Source organism: Myxocyprinus asiaticus, chromosome 27 (assembly GCF_019703515.2).
Source record: "Myxocyprinus asiaticus isolate MX2 ecotype Aquarium Trade chromosome 27, UBuf_Myxa_2, whole genome shotgun sequence".
NCBI lineage: Eukaryota > Metazoa > Chordata > Actinopteri > Cypriniformes > Catostomidae > Myxocyprinus > Myxocyprinus asiaticus.
Genome location: NC_059370.1, coordinates 9,929,272 through 9,950,546, shown reverse-complemented (window position 1 = coordinate 9,950,546; position 21,275 = coordinate 9,929,272). Strand labels below are relative to the sequence as shown.

At 38.1% G+C, this 21,275-nt stretch overlaps 1 protein-coding gene across 2 annotated transcripts in view; it reads right to left on the bottom strand.

Moving 5' to 3' along the window:
* The window catches only part of LOC127417608 (serine/threonine-protein phosphatase 2A 55 kDa regulatory subunit B beta isoform-like), a 99,146-nt gene that overhangs the window by 5,007 nt on the left and 72,864 nt on the right, over nucleotides 1-21,275 (bottom strand). For both annotated transcript variants that reach the window (XM_051657648.1, XM_051657650.1), the window contains exons 2-6: nucleotides 18,435-18,532; nucleotides 16,702-16,867; nucleotides 15,093-15,205; nucleotides 4,906-5,083; nucleotides 4,048-4,212 (exon numbers count right to left, since the gene is read on the bottom strand). In XM_051657648.1, the coding sequence (XP_051513608.1) occupies nucleotides 4,048-4,212; nucleotides 4,906-5,083; nucleotides 15,093-15,205; nucleotides 16,702-16,867; nucleotides 18,435-18,532 (720 nt within the window). The remainder of the gene's footprint in view (nucleotides 1-4,047; nucleotides 4,213-4,905; nucleotides 5,084-15,092; nucleotides 15,206-16,701; nucleotides 16,868-18,434; nucleotides 18,533-21,275) is intronic.

Sequence of the window (21,275 nt, the reverse complement as noted above, 5' to 3'; positions counted from 1 at the left end):
GTGCACATGATGGTAAAACCAAGGAAATTACCAAATTCTTTCAGCGGTAAGAAAACTATAGGCGAGGCTATCTCCCCTCAAGCATCAATTTTTATTCCAAGCTTAAATGTCAATGCATTCAATCTGATCATGAAGCACACAGACAAAAATAAAAATTCAGTAATTGTTTACTCACCCCAATTTCATTACAAGCCCAAATGCTGTTATTTTTTTCATGGAACACAAGGAGGAATTTTTGAAGAACAAAAGTTAATGGCTCTTGCCATACAACAAATAGTTCTTGCTGATGGACAAAATACCCTCATACAACCACCATGAATGTAGTCAACTCGACTTTGGAATGTAGTGCATAATTTTTTTACTGGTCACTATGAACTGTTGTTGTATGGCAAGAGCTGCAAAAAAATTATTTTCAAAAGTTTTGTGATCCACTGAAAAAATAGCAGCATATGGGTTTGGAATGACAGAAGGGTGAGTAAATAATAACAAAAATTTCATTTTTGGGTAAACTATTATTTTAAATGTCAATGTATTCAGTTTCATCATGAAATGCACATGGATGCCTCCCATCTTAAAAAGAGGCAGCAGAAGAGACCCAAGCTCCTGCTACTTTAGAAATGTAAATGTGTCAATTTGTGGTTATCAATTCAGCCAGGTGTAGCCAAAGGGAATGCCACTGTATACAGGCAGTATAGGTTCATCGTCCTGCATTGTGTCCAATCCCCAAATGAAATTAGCCAGTTAAGCCAAAGGAGACACAATCATATTAAAAATTTGCATAATCCCCACCTCCACCACCCTCGCCCTAGGTGAAAGAGAGGCTAATCCCTGTCATGGCACACATACTCAGCTGTGCTCTCTAGAGATGACAACTGAGTTCTGGAAAGGGAGCTGTATTGCCCCATGCATTTGTCATGTTACAATAGAGGTTGGTACTCATGTCTCATTCCACACTATGTTAAACACCTCAGTGAAGCTAACGTAAGCATCACTATTACAATTGCTTATACTTAGGGTTAGGGACTTAAACAAACCCATAACTCACAAGTATTACAATTCAGAGCATAATTTATCCTTCACTGTTTGAGCAAAAGACAAGAATGACACCTAAAATCATGTGGCTTGTTAAGATTAGGTGTGCTATTACCTTTCTAAGCAATTTGATTTTTTGTCTGACAGATGAGAAAACAGACTAAAAATACAAGACTTTATTGAACCTCAGTCATATTTAGGGACTAGAATATCATGGAGAGGAGTGGGCTCATTTTACTTGGGCGAGTGGAACCAATAACACACTGGCAGTCACCAAGCACCCTTAGCATCTAGGTGCCTTAGCATCCACACAGGACACCCCAGCAACCACATAGTAACACACTGTTAGCCCCTCATAATGCCTTGGCAACCGCATAGCAACACTCTCATTGTGGCAATGAGTTTTGTATTGGCAAGCACCACCCAAAATTCTAAATGAAATGAGGAAAATTACAAAATGAAAGTGAGAAAAGATAGGATATTAATGTCAAGGCATTTTCAAATAATCTAGTTTGATGTTTCTACAAGTTTAGTATTAGTTTATTAGTTTAATGATTCTCCAGGCACTGATATATTAAACATTTGAGCTGCAATTTCAGCTAGTTATCACAGTAAAGCTGCAGCGACCTACAGGGAAAAATTTCAAAGATCTATTTAATATTTTAATTGTTTCTCCTAGACAGCAATTAATTTAAATGGAGAGCAAGTGGAGATTTAACTCTGATGTTTCTCCTGAGAATAATACCCTAATAATCTCAAATGTGTCTTCTCTAGAGTTTCAGAGAAGAGCTCAAAACATTAGTCATCAAAGTCAGAGATTCAATACAAACTCAACAATACAAAATATAAAAATTTGTCCATGACAGAATTAAAGGGATAGTTCACCTAAAAAGGAAAATTCTCTCATTTACTCACCTTCATGCCATCCTAGATGTGTTTGACTTTTTATTTATTAGATTTTTTGAAGAATATCTCAGCTCTGTTGGCAGTCACAATGCAAGTGAATGGTGACAAGAAATCAGAAGGTTCAAAAAGGACCTAAAGGCAGCATAAAAGTAATCCATACGACTCCAGTTGTTAAATCCATCTCTTCTGAACTTTTGAATTCATATGATAGGTGTGGGTAAGAAACAGATCAATATTTAATTTCTTTTTTACTATCAATCTCCACTTTTGACAAGCCCCAACCAGTAGGTGGCTGAATGTGAAAGTGAAAGTCACTTCCACACCAGAATGTGAAAGTGTAGATTTTCAGGAAAAAATGACTTAAATATTGATCTGTTTTTCATCCACACCAATCATATCGCATCAGAAGACATGGATTAAACCACTGGAGTTTTATAGATTACTTATATACTGCCTTTATGTCTCTTTTGGACCTTCAAAGCAAAGTCTTTCTGGCAAGTCAGTCCACTGTTGGCCATCTTTGGAACATTCTCGGGTGGCTATTTCCAGTCATGTCAGTGCAGCTCCTATCTACTTGAATGGAGAAAGACCAAAATCTCAACAACGGTTGGTCAAGATTATGATCAAAGAACATATTTCAAATCAGCAATAAAATTTGACAAAACTGGAATCATAAATTGTGCTGCTTTACCTCATATTATGCTAAAAATGCAACTTTTCCAGCTTGTATAGCTAAAGCGCATGCACGTTCTCGAGTTGATTGACAGGCGATATCTGTATCTAAAAGGTGATTGGTTCTTTTTCCTGTAAGGCGGGACTTCCTTTCTATATCCATTGACCGTTGGGCTTTCCAATTTCTCCCATTCATATTAATAAGAGTGGTCCGTCTCTGCTAAATAGTCTCTGTTCAAAGTTCTGGTCACCATTCTCTTGCACTGTATGGACCTACAGAGCTGAGAAATTCTTATAAAAATCTTTGTTTGTGTTCTGCAGAAGAAAGAAAGTCAAACACATCTGGGATGGCATGAGGGTGAGTAAATGATGAGAGAATATAAAATTTTTGGTTGAACTATGCCTTTTAACTATACACATTAACACCCTGTCTACAACGGACGCGTCCATTGACATGATGCAACACAACGGCTTGATGCTCTCTACACTGAAAGAGTTTAAATGAACACAGACTAATCGATGTGCAGACAGCACGGACCAATCAGCTGTGAGCTCGAGTAGGCTTTTTAATGGTTAAATCAGTGAATAACCAGTATCATACTTTATTTTCAGTGGAAATCCACTATAAACATTTACTTATTATAGAATTATTATTGAGATGTTATTGTTGCTAAAATTGTGTATACATGTGGTTAAAAACAAAAAGTATTTAAATTACTAGACTAGAGACCAGAAACATCACGAGCTGGCCTTAATGCAACAGTCAGGATTTATTTAAATAGGTAACAAAACAAAAAAAATTAATGGTAAAAAAGATTCACATGTATGATATTTGGTAAGTAAAATCATTTTATTTCAGACAAACGGGATAATAAAGTGGCTGGAGTAGCTCTGCAATGCATTAGCATTAGAAAAGTGTATCTATTTACTGGCAGCTCTGCACGACATGCCGCAAAGAACCCTTCCAGTGTAGACAGCGTCATTGATAATAATGGGAAAGATAAGCTTGTGCGATGTGACACATCGCTCGCATCCGGTGTAGACAGGGTGTGATCCATGTAAACTCTGTCCACATTAATTTGACATTTTCTTTATGTCAACAATTGTCTCATTTAGGTTTATCCAAAGTCTTTCTAACAAGTCAGTTCACTGTCGGCCATCTTTGGAACACTCTCGGGTGGCTATTTCCAGTCATGCCAGTGCAGCTCCTCTCTACTTGAATGGGGGAACACCAAAATTTCAATAACGGTTGGTCAAGATTTATGATCAAAGAACATATTTTAAATCAGCAGTAAAATCTGACAAAACTGATATCATAAATTGTGCTTCTTTACCTCATATTACACTAAAAAACATAATTTTCCCTGTTTGTAGAGCTAATGCGCATGCACGTTTTCGAGCTGATTTACAGGTGATGTCTGTATCTAAAAGACTCACATTTTGAATGGTTGTCACAGAGTGCTGAGGCCCTCATGTCACACAGACGTATGGAGCCTTTACTGCTACTGTAGACGAAGGTGTTGCACTGGTGAGGGTGAAACTCTGCCGCTGTTATCACCTCTGTCAGTTCCTCCATGTTTACTGGCTTTATATCTACAATGTCTGAGGAAAAACAGCTCAGGAAAGCTCCTCAACAAGCAATAGATCATTAATAAGAATCATTAATGACAAATGGGGAAAAATACCTATTTAGGAGGACAACAGTTTCACAAATGAAGTAGCATTTCAGTGTTTTACAATTTTAAAGACAACAAGAAATCAACATATGAGTTTTGTGGCTTTCAGTTTAAGTCTGATAGCTTTGAGGCCTTAGATATGCTAAGGTACAGTTCTCCTAACAGGATGTAGGAGGAAGTACTAAGGTATACTTCTAAAAGTTGGCATAAACGTCTAGCAGAAATATGCATTTAAAATGTACAGTCTTTCGTTTTTGTAAAAATGATCAGAAACTATTGATGACTTGTCAATTTTGAATCCAATAAAATGCATTTTAGAATGAAATGTCCCTTACCCTAATATCACCCTCCAACAGCAATCGCAAGAAACAAATCGAGGTTTGGCAAAGTATCTTAAACTAAAGGTTATTAGCTGTTTAGAAAAAGTTCAAGCCCTCCTTTATGTTCTACCCCAACCTACGCTTTCAATATGATATACTGAATGTCAACGCAATGTTCGGCAAACCATTTCACAGGGCCTTTAAGCCATTGGAATGGACTCTGTATTGACTCTTGAACTGTCCTTCCCAAAACAAGTATGGTCTGAGTTTCTGTGACCTTTTTTGGGGTCAAAGGATACTGAAGCTTCTGTTGGTGATCTCTAGGTTCCACAGATTGATCCTCAGGTCATCTGTGGACATGAAGGTCTCGTAGTCGCTGTTGACAGAGATAGAGTTGATGTGGTACGTGTGTGCATTGGAAAACACTCTCCGAGGTGTGGCCTCAACCATGAGATCCATAGGCCGCAGTACTGGCACCTGAGAGATGAAGAAAAAGATGGTGTCAGAATAGGCTGTCACATCTGTTTCAACAGTCTCTACATAACACAGTCCTCATTTATACAAATGTTCATATCCTCTCAACTAATGACCAGCTTGTCGTTTTATCAGCAAGAACTGGGACATACTGAACATAATAAACCACAAACCATGGCTGGGTCTAAGGGGGGGTTTAGCATTGCCCCTCTATATTTTCCTTGTAGCCCCAGAAACTTCGGATGCCCCCCACCCCGATTGGATGGTGAAACGACCAAGCCCCCCCTTCCCTGGTCGAATGGTGAAACAGGAGAACCTATTTCCCATCCTAAAGGTCAAAACGGGGAAAAAAAAGCTGAAAATAATGATGAGACAGTGGTTCAGGAAACGGGGTGATGTTTTTATTTTCAAATTATTTTTTGTCTCCTGCTTCCCAGTGCCTTTCCTCTCCTCTTGCGCTATCTATTTCTTTGGCTGTTGCTCATTACTGGTCCCTCGCCCGTCGGAACAGTACACATACAAGATGGTTGATTGATTTCTTAAGCAGCAACCGTGCTATTTGTGTCGCTTAACAATCACCTTTGGTGTGGAAAGGAGAAGCCGACATCTACACACTCACAGAAGCAGATATCTCACGTAGCCATCCTGGACCAGCAACCGATTGTTGTAGTTATACGCTAGGGAGCGATTAATTCTAAATTAATAAATTAATACTATTAAATGTAAATGATTAAATAAAAATTATGAAGAATGCTTTAAATATACAAAAAATATTTTTGTTAAAATCAGTTAACTTAATTGTATTTTTATGTAATGTGGCTGAAAGGGAAAATACAAAGTTTGTATTGAGAGAAAAACTGGCGGACAAGTTGCATCGTGATGTAATCGAAATTGTTACCCTTTGATTCGTAATCGAATCGTAAGGCCAGTGAAGTTTCACACCTCTAATCTACAGTTGTGCTCAAAAGTTTACATACTCTTGGAGAATCGGTAATATATGTACCATTTTTAAAGAAAACATGAGTGAGCAGGCAAAACACATTTCTTTTATTTCTTATGGGATTCATATTCAACTGTAGGTTATAACAGAATGGCACAATCATAAAACAAAACATGGCAACAAAGAAAAAAATGAAATGACTCCTGTTCAAAAGTCTGCATACCTTTAGTTTTTAATACTGTGTATTGCCCCCTTTAACATCAATGACAGCGTGCAGTCTTTTGTAATAGTTGTCTATGAGGCCCCAAATTCTTGCAGGTGGTATAGCTGCCCATTCGTCTTAGAAAAATGCCTCCAGGTCATGCAAAGTCTTTGGTCGCCTTGCATGAACCGCATGTTTGAGATCTCCCCAGAGTGGCTCGATGATATTAAGGTCAGGATACTGTGATGGCCACTCCAGAACCTTCACCTTTTTCTGCTGTAACCACTGCAGGGTCAACTTGGCCTTGTGCTTAGGGTCATTGTCGTGCTGGAAAGTCCAAGAGCATCCTATGCGCAGCTTTCATACAGAAGAATGCAAATTATCTGCTAGTATTTTCTGATAACATGCTGCATTCATCTTGCCATCAATTTTCACAAGATTCCCCATGCCTTTAGTGCTCACACACCCCCAAAACATCAGTGAGCCACCACCATGCTTCACAGTGGGGATGGTATTCTTTTCACTATAGGCCTTGTTGACCCCTCTCCAAACATAGCACTTATGGTTGTGACCATAAAGCTCTATTTTGGTCTCGTCACTCCAAAATACAGTGTGCCAGAAGCTGTGAGGCGTGTCAAGGTGTTGTCGGGCATATTGTAACCGCGCTTTTTTGTGGTATTGGCGCAGTAAAGGCTTCTTTCTGGCAACTCGACCATGCAGCTCATTTTTGTTCAAGTATCGTCGTATTGTGCTCCTTGAAACAACCACACCGTCTTTTTCCAGAGTAGCCTGTATTTCTCCTGAGGTTACCTGTGGGTTTTTCTCGAACAATTCTTCTGGCAGTTGTGGCTGAAATCTTTCTTGATCTACCTGACTTTGGCTTGGTATCAAGAGATCCCCAAATTTCCACTTCTTAATAAGTGACTGAACAGTACTGACTGGCATTTTCAAGGCTTTGGATATCTTTTTATATCCTTTTCCATCTTTATAAAGTTCCATTTACCTTGTTACGCAGGTCTTTTGACAGTTCTTTTCTGCTCCCCATGGCTCAATATCTAGCCTGCTCAGTGCATCCACATGAGAGCTAACAAACTCATTGACTATTTATACACAGACACTAATTGCAATTTAAAAAGCCACAGGTGTGGGAAATTAACCTTTAATTGCCCTTTAAACCAGTGTGTGTCACCTTGTGTGTCTGTAACAAGGCCAAACATTCAAGGGTATGTAAACTTTTGATCAGGGCCATTTGGGTGATTTCTGTTATCATTATGATTTAAAAAGGAGCTAAACAACTATGTGATAATAAATGGCTTCATATGATCACTATCCTTAAATAAAAGACCATGATCAGTCATATTTTCAAAATCAATGCCAAAATGTCACAATTTCTGCCAGGGTATGCAAACTTTTGAGCACAACTGTATATGATGGTGTACTCCCAAAAGTGAACAAAATTAACAGATTAAAAATTTTAAGTCTTACTCTTCTGGCAAAACAGACCAAAAATACTGATGACTCATCTTGCATTCAATGTACTAATTTTGCATACAATAATACTGTTGAAAGTCATTGGATTTTATTCATTCATGTCCATGGTACAAAGCTGTGAAGTGTAGTTTTGGTGGGTTGTAACATAAACTAAAGGCTATTGGCTAAATAAAAAATAAACTACATAATCAAAAGTGAGTCCTTTGAAATGCCACCCCCCAAACATCCTGTTTCAACAGGAAAAATGTCAACACAGGAAAACTTGACTCCTCATTCCGTTTCATGGAGTCTTTAATAATTGGTAGGCTATAACAAATTAAAAATGCACGGCTAACCTTTTTTTAGCACTCTATACTTGGCACAGCTCTCATCTAATTGGAGCTAATGACCATTATGATGATGTTCAATATAGGCTTGGCATTTTGTGAGCTGGGCCATCTTATGGGACACATTTAAAAAAGACCACTGTACCGCATGTCCAGCTGTGGACTGGCAGTTCAGAACAGCACCGCGCCCCACCTGCAGGTTCTAATTGCAGTATACAGATGCTGTGCCATTTGACTCTGAACTGATGCTGATGTTTAGACGCAGTGTGCCAATCCAAAAGAGTCACTCATTACCACATCACAGAAGCACCTCTGCCTTGTGTGAAAGACATCAGCACTCCGTTTAACAAAGCTCTGGAATCACCGGTTAGGCTTTCAAACCACTATCGGTATGTTTCAGCTGCATTTTAGCCAATTATCACAGCCAAGCTGAAACCATTCTGTGGTGGAGTATGAATGTGTTGAGCTTTTAGAGAGGAATATGTATCAGGATGGTTCGGTTTAGTTGTGCACCTCCAAAGCCCCCATAACAGGGCTCCAGACTAACATTTGAGAGTGGTAGCACCAGTGCCGCCAAGTTCTACAGATGGTCGCTCCAGCACCTGAGTTGGTTGCAGGTGTGGGAGGGTGGGGGTGGGGAGTATGTGTATGTACATATACTTTCTACGGCAAACCTCAAGGGGATAAGTACACGATCACACACATAAAAAGGGCTAAGTTACTTTATGAGTCGTATCAAAATTCAGCCTATTACCACTTTTTATGTTCACACACTCATGCAGTACTGTGTTGTTTTTTTCGGCGATCTCCATGTGACAGGGAAGCGGAGAGAAAGTCAAACTGAGCTGGTGTGTGTGTCTATGACAGAGCTCTGGTTGAAGAGAACGAGACCTCAAACACAACATTCTATGTCTGTGACATCCTTGGCGAAAATAAAGTTGATCTGAACCGGCTAGGGTCACCGGCTTTAATATATAGCCTACTGTTATGAGAAGGACTTTTTGACTGAGCTGCCCGGCGCAACGTCGCAGAAAATAGAAACCATTCCAAAAATAGAATGCCCTGTCGGGGCGGGTTAGGACAAAAACACTGTTTAACGGAAAATATACCTTTTATTGCATCTCGCAGCATCGCATCACGTCTGGTTAACACACGGTGTGATAGTGGGAATTAGTTTTCTTTCACGGTTTCTTTTCATCAGGATCTTGCTGATTAAAATACAGTCATCTGAAGACAGTCATCGTGGTCAAAGTATTGCCAAGCCTCAAGTTGGCAGTTCTTGACCAGAATAGGCTACCAAGTGGAACAGAATCAATGCCGATTGTCAAAAAGTCTGGATTTGTGAGACTATTCTTTTCTTTATATAATATATAAAATAAATGTGGAATCTGAGGTGGTCATTGCTGTCTGATGTGGAAAAAAATTACTTCCAGTGCCCACTTCAGAGGTCTCATAGTGGTTTAAAGAGCAAACGGATCATGCAGAAATCGAGGATAGAGGAAGAGACCCTGGAAAACAAGGTATTAAATCATTTTCCTTGTCTGCCCATGGAAGGAAAGAGGGAGAACTACACCATTTTTCCCATTTTATGGACCAGACAGCATTTGTAGGTCTAACGACACGAGAATCCATTTTGACTCACGGTATTGTTATAAAAGGTCAGGTATCTGGATTTAAATGGCATGGTGGTCACACCTAGCATCATGTCAGTGCGCTGACTGCAGAAACTAGTGCACTGCAGACCTTAGGGGTAAAATCGCACACTGAGACACGCGTAAGACCACAGTGTTGGCTCTGGTGACTGCCAGAACACATGACGTGTATTTTCCCCTCCTCCCTCAATACGCACTCCTCTACCAGAGCGTCCGTGACAAATCCGTGTCCGAATCACCAGCGCACATAAATTTCACAGTCCAAAATGGACTGCCGCCTTCTGCCTGCCATCACCCTGGTGTCAGGCTAATCTTCCACCCGGACAGACAATGGCGGAGGAGTGGAGTGCTTTAATCCATTAGTCCGTGAAGCAGAAAACAGACACCGCACCAAACATTAATGGGTACTCGGAGTCGCGCCCTCTTTGTAACTGTATTCAATTTGGAGGGATGAGTGGAGAGCGAGAGAGCAGGAGGAATGATAGTGCCCCCTTCACTGCACATTATCGTCTGTCTTTGTCCTTGCTGTTTGATTATGAATGAATACTTTTTGGTTGCTGACAGCGCATCATTTGTCAGCGTCGGCACTGAACACAGCAAATTAGATTTTCAAGTGAGAATGTGGGCTGAAAGCAGGAACTTCTAGATTTCTAATAAATGTGTTTTCAAACAGACACAATTCATTGGAGGATGAAACGTAACCATTGAACCAACCGCAATTTTGAAAGAATGAACTGCGCCATGATTTGCAAAATGATAGAAGTGCTAGGATGTGGTGTTCTTTAAAGACGGGTGCATACTGTACTACTTTTGCCACAATTTTGCCAACTGAGACAAATTTAGGGGAACATAAAAACATTTGTTCATTGTAGAGTGAAATTAGCAGTCATATTGGTTACATTATGCTATCATGCTGATATTTTAGATTCCCTCACCCAACCCCATTCCTAAACCTAACCAATTATCAACAAAATAAAAATTTTAACATGCAGACAAATTTATTATTTTATCTACATTACACTATAATATAGATATTTTTGAACACCTAACCCCTACTCGGCACCTAAACCTTACCTATAATATAACAACAATATACAGTGCTGTGAAAAATGATTTGCCCCTATCCTTATTTCTTCTGTTTTTGTGTATATCTCAAACTAAATATTTCAAAAAAAAAAAAAAAAAAAATCTAATATAAAACAAAGGCAATCTGAGTAAACACAAAATACAGTTTTTAAATGATAATATTATTTATTGAAGCAAAAACATTATCCAGTACCAAGTGGGCCTGCATGAAAAAGTATTTGTCCCCTAAGTTACTAAACCAAAATCTATGAAGCTGCATTCAAAATGGGGTTCAGCTGGACTAGACACACCCAGGCCTGATTATTGCCAGCCCTGTTCAATCATATCAACACCTAAATAGAACTTTTTCAGCAGCAGTTGGCTAAAAGGTCTCACCCAGTAGCACACTATGCCAAGGTCGATAGAAATACCATAAATCATGAGGAAAAATGTTAATTGAAATACATCAGTCTGGGAAGGGTTACAAAGCTATTTCAAAGGCTCTGGGACTCCAAAGAACAACAGTGAGAGCCATTATCTCCAAATGGAGAAAACTTGGCACAGTAGTGAACCTTCCCAGAAGTGGCCGACCTTCCAAAATTCCTCCAAGAGCACAGCGACGACTCATCCAGGAAGTCACAAAAAAAGCCAAGGACAGCATCCAAGGGACAGCAGGCCTCTCTCGCCTCAATAAAAACACTGGCCAAAAATGCCATCCATGGAAGAGAGTGGTGAGGCGAAAACTACTGCTAACCCAGAAGAACATTAAGGCTCGTCTGGATTTTGCCAAAACACTCCTTGATGATCCTCAAACCTTTTGGAAGAATGTTCTGTGGAATGATGAGTCGAAAGTGGAACTGTTTGGAAGACAGAGGTCCCATTACATCTGGTGTAAATCAAACACAGAATTCCACAAAAAGAACATCATACCTACGGTCAAGCATGGTGGTGGTAGTGTGATGGTGTGGGGATGCTTTGCTGCTTCAGGGCCAGGGCAACTTGAAATATTTGAGGGAAACATGAATCCTGCTCTCTACCAGAAAATCCTAAAGGAGAACGTCCGGTCATCAGTTCGTGAATTGAAGCTCATGCACAACTGGATTATGCAGCAAGACAATGATCCAAAGAATAGGACTAAGTCCACCTCTGAATGGCTAAAAAGAAGCAAAATTAAAGTTTTGGAGTGGCCTAGTCAAAGTCCTGACTTGAACCTGATTGAGATGCTGTGGCAGGACATTAAATGGGCAGTTCATGCTCGAAAACCACTCCAACGTGGTTGAACTAAAGCAGTTCTGCAAAGAAGAGTGGGACAAAATTCCACCACAGTGTTGTGAAAGACTGATCTCCAGTTATCGGAAGCGTTTCATTGCAGTTGTTGCTACTAAATGTGGCACAACCAGCTATTAAGGGGGCAGTTAATTTTTCACATGGGTGATATAGGTCTTGGATAACTTTTTTGCTTCAATGAAAAAAAATTATATATATGAAAACTGTATTTTGTGTTTACTCAGGTTGCCTTTGTTTTATGTTATATCTCGTCTGAAGATCTAAAACAATTAAATATGAGAAATACACAAAAATTAGAAGAAATCAGAAGAATCAAACTTTTTCACAGCACTTGTAACCAACCAACAATATAAAAACATACTGTATCAAGCAGATACAAGTACAGTCTGATAATTTATTCCAGAAAAGGAGATAAAAAGCACCATTAAAATTTTCCAAAGCACTCATGCTGCATGCACAAAGTCCTCTGAAATCAGAAGATAGCTCAGTGTAAAGAAAAGTGAAACTGAAGGTTTGAGTCACTGAAAATCTTCCTTTCCGTACAGGCAGTCACATCTCATTCAAAAATATACATCCAAACGTTAGAATGACGCAACTCATCACAAGATACACAAGAGAGAATGGGTCTGTTCCAAAAACCTAGAGAGCTTTCTCCAGAGGCAGCACTTTAAGACATCATAGACATGCTCCAAAAGGTAGGTATCTTGATTATGCTGCCTCCTAAGATATCTAGTTTTAGTCAAATTCTAAGGTAGCATTGTATATGTATCCTTCCCCAGGTAGGCGATCCCAGAATGCACAGTGAGGAGCTCGGTGGAAAAATAAATCCAAGATGGGGGACGAAGCGAGATAAATTGTTATTACAAATATAATCCATTCAGTACTGAAAAGTACTGATTAAAAACGGACTATTTTACCCAAAATGTATGTGTGCTATTGTATTTACACTCATTAGAGTATCACGTTATTCCTCTCATGTCAGCTATATTGAAATCAGTTGCAAGTCCAGTCTTCCGTGGAGCTCTATTTGAATGACTTGTTGAGTTGCTGCCTTTGTAGAGGGTTCCAAATTGCTCTCTTATGAGGCTCCATTTCTGTTAGAATGCTGCCATAGAAGACAGCTGCTTGTGTAGTCAGGAGTAGTGTTGGGTGTAATGCATTAATAAGTAATTAATTACTGTAATTAAATTACTTTTTCATTGAAAAAAATGTAAGGGATTACTCTTAATTTTTCAGTAATTTAATTACAGTTACTACTGATGTAATTGTGTTAAATACTGTACAGACTAAAGAACAATTCTATATAAAACTATAGTGAATTTAAAATTGAAATTTAACACCTAATGTTGAAATATATGTTTTCTAATTTAACGCTGCCCCCTTAGATTCTTTGGCCAGTTCATGAATAATTTATTTGATTTTATATGATTCATTTGAAAGAATTAAAAGAACAGTTTCATGTCTATCCTTGTATTTTTCATCTGGTCGAGGGTGATAAGGGTTTTAGAAAGTAATTAGTAATAAGTAATGCAATTACTTTTCAGAAAGAGTAATTAGTACAGTAATGTAATTACACTGTAGAAGATGTAATTAGTAGTTAGTAATTAATTTCTTTTTTAGAGTAATTTACCCAAAACTGGTCAGTAGGCAGTGAGGCAGCTCACTAAGTTTTGGAACATACCCATTGGCATTTTACATCACTGACGTCAAACCTGTCGTAACGCTTGTTGAGGAGGCAATTTTGAATGTGTGAATTTGCTGGTGGCTCCATAAAGACTTAATTTGGATCTTTTCCTCAAAAAAAGCTATCGCACGGCATCGGAAGATCCAGGAGACAGTGCACAAATAGCATGGATTATTTTTAAGATAATTTTTATGGTGCTTTTCTCAGTTTTTGAGCAGCAACTCGGACATTCTGAAAAGTCCCATTGTTTCCCACAGCAAACAAACAATGAGCACAAAAGCAATAAATAAAAAAGCAATAAGTAGGCCTAAATGATGACAGAATTTTCTAATGATTTAATTTTAAAATGTAGCCTTGGGTAAAGTATTGAGATCCTCTAAAATGAGTTGAATATAGCATCAGAGTGACATCTGAAATATGGACAAAGGGTGACGTTTTGATGATGCAGGCAAAAAGTTGTTGTAGGGACGTATCATTATTAGACTTTTGGACTTCTTTAATAACAGTCATCTAATTTAGAACCAATAGGAGCACAGCACTTAATGACATATTTGTTTTAGCTACAGTATATGAAGAAGTATGTTTAGTATTTGTATATCATACAGACTGACATATAGAAAAGACTGCAGATGGTACAGTCTGCCTTGGCTTTTACCCAAGATCTTACAAGCAAAATAGTAAAGGACAGAAAAAATAGCAGAATTGTACAGTGTGGACTTAAGCTGAGCTAACTAAAGATTCTGTGATACATTATTCTAAGCTAAACCACTGGAAAATTTATATTTAGATCTTATAAGAATACTAATTACCAAATGTAGATATTTTAGGATGTCTAATGACCAAATTTAGATATTTTTAGATGTCTTATGTCAAAATGTAATAGTTGTGGTGAAGCATGTAATTTCGTTATGTAGGTGCAATTGAGAAATCCTATTTTTATCCAGTACATTAACTAGGGCTGGGTGTATATTGAATATTCCCAATATAATCACAATGATTTTGCTGAAGATTTAAAGTTAAGCAATATTGTGAATATCGAGATGAATGCACTTTTTAATTTAGCCATTATGTTTCCTAAAAATCAAGGTAATTTCACGATCCTTCAGGGCTGCACAATTAATCAAAATACCACCAGAATCACAAAACTACAGTAGGTAATCAACCAGAATGACCCTTACTGCTGCAGTAACAAACCAACATGTTTGCAAAATTACAGAGACAGTAGTGTAGGCTGAAAAATATTGATATAATTTTTGTAGCCACATTGCCCTGTCCTAACAGTATGTATATTAAACAATTTGCTTGTCTTCATTGTCCAAAACTACATTGTGTATATAAAGGTCACGATAAGAAAAGCAAGCTGACCCGTAATGTGGTGATAGTGGCCGGGTCTCGGATCCTTCCATCTTCATCCTTCAGGTTATATCCCTGTGGTCTCTTATCTCTCTCACTGATCTTCCACAATTTCACAGTTTTATCTAAGAATAAACCAATACACAGAGAGCAGCTTCAATACAACATTCAGAGATAGTGAGTCATAATGGAAGAAGAACAAATTGAAAGAGAAATAAGAAGGTGGGCAGTGGGAAATATTGCAATCTGTGGCACACAATCTGGCACAGCACTGGCATAGATCCAGCACCAACAGAAAATGTAAACCGTAGCTATACCATCTGAACATGCAGAGATGCATGATGTTATTAGGGAAAAAAGCAGAATTTGATGTTCCTACATCATTGAGATTACAGTAGCTTTTGTGTTATTGAGATCCTTGTTTGTACTTCCCTAATGACACAAATCATTACAAATCAACAAAATTCTGGTGAAACAGTTTGGTTAGCTATAATTTGGTGACTGGCAGTGTTTTTAGAAACATGAATCAGAGCAAGAAGGATCAGGTTATTGTATTTAACTGCAAAGAACAGATAATAGTCTGATAAGCTTCTGAGGGAAAAACAATAGAGCACAATAGTAGGACCACTGAAGTAAAAATCCCATTCATTTTCTCTATAACGAACATTATTTTCAGCAATAACTAATACACCTTTCTAGACAGATCTAATCTGAACTCTTAGATTGTTAAGCAATGGTACTGGCTTGAAGAGAAGCCATCAATTAGTGTGATTTCCACTTCATTTAAAAAACAAATCGTGTTTAATTACTGAATTCCAGGTAACTACACTACCTATAATCCTAAAGTGAGATCCACCAATCAGAGAAGTTGCTATTAGCTAGGTCAAAAAAGCTCAGCAGTAACCATCAACTCCCTTAAAGTTATGCAAATGCCGTCAGTCTCCCAAAAATCCAAAATAACATAGATTTTTGTATATATTTGAATATTTTGCAAGAAAATTAAGACGTATTGCGTTTTATGTTTATAATTAAGATCTTACAACTGATCATTTTATCCAGTACCACAGTTTTTAAATCAACTACATCATTCGCAATAAATTCTATGCTTCATTAGAATGACTAGTTTGCTCCCTCTTAAAATAAAGTCTTGTACCTTTGTAATTTTTTCTGATTTTAAAATACTGTTTTAGCTAAAAGTTTAAGTTTATAATGTTGTGATTCATCTCAGGTTTAGTTTGAGGTTTCAGACTCTTTTTTTTTTTTTTTTTACAGAATGTTTTGAAATGGAGAAAGTGAATGAAAAACATTCTTCTGAAGCCAAGTCTGCTGAAAAAATGAGCAATTATTGTTCTGCTCTATTAAAGCTGAAACATGAGCCGCTCTTCCACCATCAAGCCGTACGGTTCTTGTTGCGCAGCCGTGCCGTTCCATACCGTTTCGGACTCTTTGGCAGTTTGACAATTAGCTAACTATGCTAAAAAAATCCAGAAGCAATTTGTAATCATACCGAACCATGCTCAAGTGGAAATGCCACTGGAACTGTTGCTCAACATCCATACATAAAGCACCTATGGTTAATTAAACTTTTTATTTTTAATTGACAGCTTATGTGTACACTCACCATTGGTTGAGAGCAGGAAGTAGGCAGCATTCTGCTGAGGCAGCCAGCGAATCTTATTGATTTTCTCCTCAATCTCCAAACTCTTCAGGTAGTCAAACTCCGGCTCATGACTCTGAAACGTGCTGTAAACATTGTACTCCCCACGTCTTTGAGGCTGGTTCTTGCTCTGTGGGTGAGAAGAGTAATTTGTCAAATTAAACCAAATCCAACTGTCTAGGTTGCCCACCCTGTTGAAAAGACCAGCATTGCTGGATACCAGAACATGTTGTGTTATTGGATGCTGGTGCCCATCATGGCCCGCTGGTGTGCTGGAGCTGTCACCAGACTTGATCAGTTTTACTAGTTTACCCAGCAAGATTGCCTTGGTCAAGTTTTTGCCAAATTCGGGATTGGGCTTCGAATAATTTGTGCTAAAAATATAGAAGATATTTTAATGGAGATATGATGGGAATATATCCATACAATGCAAGTCAATGGGTTACAAATATTTTTAAGCTCCAAAAGGACATAAAGGCAGCATAAAGGTAATTTATAAGACTCAAGTGATTTATTCCATGTCTTTTTAAGCGATCCAATCAGTTTTGGATCCGGTCTGTATGAAATCAAATTTAACTCATGTTTAGCGCCACACTGCATTTTATCTCAGAGCTATGATACGTGTACAAAACCATGTAATATCATTTAGCAAAAATGTCACCACAGTCACGTAATTTTCATGAGATCAGGCTGGCTTAATCTTTTTACACATGTACAGCAATTTGAAATAGGGTGTTCATGCTTTTGTATAGGTACTGAATAACCAAGCCCAGATGCAGTCTGTGGACTTTTTATTTCACAGTTTCTGTGAAACAGAAAGTCCAGAAAACAGAAAGTTCATTTTGGGGAAAAAACACGTGGAGTGTGGAATTCTGTAGAATGGCTTCAAATAAGGTCAAATCTGATAAATAGTGCTGAGAGTACACTTAGTGGTACCTAAAAACATAATTAGCCAAAAATATTTAATAAACAAACACAGGAACAGAGGATCTGTAGAACTTTGTGAATGGCAGGCATTCGAATTCTCCGGAAATATGCAGAGCTTTGTCTGGGCCTGTGAATAACATATAAAGTGCTACTGATTTTGTTTCCAGCTAATTACAGGTTTCTGTGTCACAGTTGGCCAGTTATTTTAATGCATTCACAATCAATGGCTGCATGAAAATGAGGAAGTGTTCACATTGGGAACCATTAAAATCAATAATTGTGAAACCGCTCATGCAGTTAAATTAAGTAAACAGAAGGGTAAAGAGAACGAGGCCCTTTCTAGTGGGTGTTGTTTGTGTGTGTGTGTGTGTGTGTGTGTGTGTGTGTGTGTGTGTGTGTGTGTGTGTGTAGAATTTAGGGTACTGTACAAAAGCAGGTCCCTATGTGGCTGGATTAGCTGACAGCATGGTGCCTTTTCCGCAGACGACAAACCTTACTGAATTTGGATTTAGTGGCTAAATAACATGTCTGAGCATGTGGTTTATTAGATGCCTGTGTTTCTTTAAAGGCCTCACCTGTGTTCTGATTGTGTGCCATTTGAAACCTTGTTAAAGCCACAGGAAGTTCTGTTACAGGGTGAGGCTCTGTGGTTTATTTGATTTTTTAGTTATTTCCACTCATACAGTAATAACAGTACATATTTTTTTGACCTGCTGTCTATATACCGTCTACGTGAATCAGTGTAAATTGGACCGATTTCATGATCTTACCTCTTGTTCCCTTTGGAAAACCACCACTCTTCCTCCTTTGTCACCCGTAGCCAAGAGCTCTCCTGTAGAGTTGAACTCCACAGTAGAGATGATGTCAGCTGCAACAAAATACAAGATAGTCTATGTTTACAATGCTTAATACATTATGTAAGAAATAATATACAGTCAGTCTTTCGTTGTCTATTTCTTATCATTGTCTTGATCACCCTTTCAGTGTTTATTTAGTGATAATGACCAGCTGAATGCACATCATCACTTACTACATGGCTACTTAACAAATAAATAATCAAATGGACATGAAATATAGATTATTCTTTTAAGAGAGGTAACGACATGGAACTTCTGGTAGTGGTGCACTGTTCAAGACATTTGAGGCTGATTCGACCACCGATATTTTAACATTGTGATTGGCAGTTCCCGATCACCAATATTCCTTTTAAAAGTGCCTTTTTATCAGCCGGACTAGATCTGTGGCAGATCGATCGGCGCATCCCTAATTTCTGATCTGATATCAATAACCGATAATTTATAGCACCTTTTGGCCAATAATGATAACTGATCATTTTTGCGGTTGCCCATTAAAATGGAGCTGCTGGCTAATTTATTAAAAGATGCTTACTTAAACCTGAAATTATGACTATATTACAGATGTTATGCTGGTTTGATTGCAGATGCAGCTCATCTTCAGTATATTGGCAGGTAGGGCAAAGCCCCACCAAAATATTAATCCACTTGAAAACAAAAATCCATACTATAAACTGCCAATAATGTAATTTGTTCTAGTGGGGGCCTGGTTAGCTCAGTGGTAAAGTCACTGGCTACCACCCCTGTAGTTCGCTAGTTCCAATCCCAGGACGTGCTGAGTGACTCCAGCCGGGTCTCCTAAGCAACCAAATTGGCCCGGTTGCTAGGGAGGGTAGAGTCACATGGGGTCCTCGTGATCGCTATAATGTGGTTCGCTCTCGGTGGGGCATGTGGTGGATTGCGTGAAGCCTCCACACGTGCTATATCTCCGCGGTAACGCGCTCAACAAGCCTTGTGATAAGGTGCGCGGATTGACGGTCTCGGACGCGGAGGCAGCTGATATTCGTCCTCCGCCGCCCGGATTGAGGCGAGCCACTACACCACCATGAGGACCTAGAGCGCACTGGGAATTGGGCATTCCAAATTGGGAGAAAAAAAGGGGAGAAAATCCCCCCCCAAAAAAAGCAGGTCTAGTATAGATTTTTATACTATTTTCAAGTTGTAATGAAGCTGAAACCTCCATTACACTATGTTTGATAAAGATATACAAGCATGTGGGGCAGAGAATCTGCTGCCCTCCCAAACTACACAGCGCCACTCATTTTTCCAATGGAAATCTGGAGAAGGATATAGCTGCGTGCATTGCTCCAAAAAGGAGCAGGAGCTCCAAACCGCCATTAAAAATATATAAGGAGCCCTTTCCTAACCCTTTCCCTAACCTTAACCGTGAGTGGAAGTGACGCCCCCTTTTGGAGTTGGCACAACTATACCTACTTGGAAATCTATGTTCAAATATGGTACTGCATTGAGCCCTTGTTGAGACACATTGGGGCAGAAATGAATCTGCGCATAAACATAGAGCCAAACCAAAGGTAAATTTAGTATTAATGCATGCCAGAAGTGTGACAGACTGCAAACATGCCGAGCGCTATCTATGAACGTGTGTGTAATAGTGTGTCGTTTCTAATGCAAATTTAGACAAACTGGCCATCAAACAACTTTGTCCTGACAAGCCAGACATAAAAATAGTTTGAAAATCAAAAGACAAGGGTAGGTGATGAGACATTATACTGTATTTATTATGTGATGAAAAATTTGATGTCAAAAAGCCTTGGCTCTGTGTAAACTGAATAAAATATTATGTATCCCATATTTACTTTTTCGTGAATTGAAACATTTCTACTGCAAATCTATTTTTTACTTGAAACTTATTGTTATTATATTATATTAGTACTGTGGAAACATGCAAATGGCTTGTAGACAGTTCTGTTATATTATTCATGATGTTATCTGAATAATGTAAAAAAAAACTCTGATTATACAGTGCATAACCTAGAGCGCTTAGAGCAAGATCTGCCCCATGTATATCTGTGGTCACGAGCCGCTACTTTTTGGTTGATAAATAAATAAATTAAACTTGCACAGATTGTATTGTGTCCATATATACAAGTATTTACAATAATCCTAATGTAAAAAAAAAAACTATTTGCACATTATCATAATAATATTATTTTCCCACTTATTGACCAACAATATATCGGCCGCACCTCTAGTTATTTTATTATATTCATTTTAATTTTAAGTTATTTTACTGATATGAGCAGTGTCGGGTAATTTACTTTTAAAAGTAATCCACTACAATTTAATAATTATATCTCTAAAATTGTAATCGGATTTCTTTTCTGATTACTTCATTGAAAAAAATAATCACGTTAATAATTACTAAAGTCACTGTATTTTCTAAAACGAATTCAAAATGATGTCTCTATTTCCTCCTTGTTCATTGTTGCACACAAGTCACACACTCAGCACCACACATTTCTCATTTATAATTACTTATTGATGACTTTTGTCGCTGTCAAAGAAACACAAACAGGCATATATTTACATAGTCCATGATTAAATGTATTCTACATAATAGAATACAATTTAGAAATACTGTATGTGTAACCAGTATTGAACTTAAATGTAATTCAATTAAAAGAAAGTCAGTCATTGTAATCTGATTACAAAAATCTTATTTTTACGCTTTACACTACTTTTTGACTTAAAAATAATTAGATTAAAGTAACTCTGCAATCGGTTGCACCTAACATT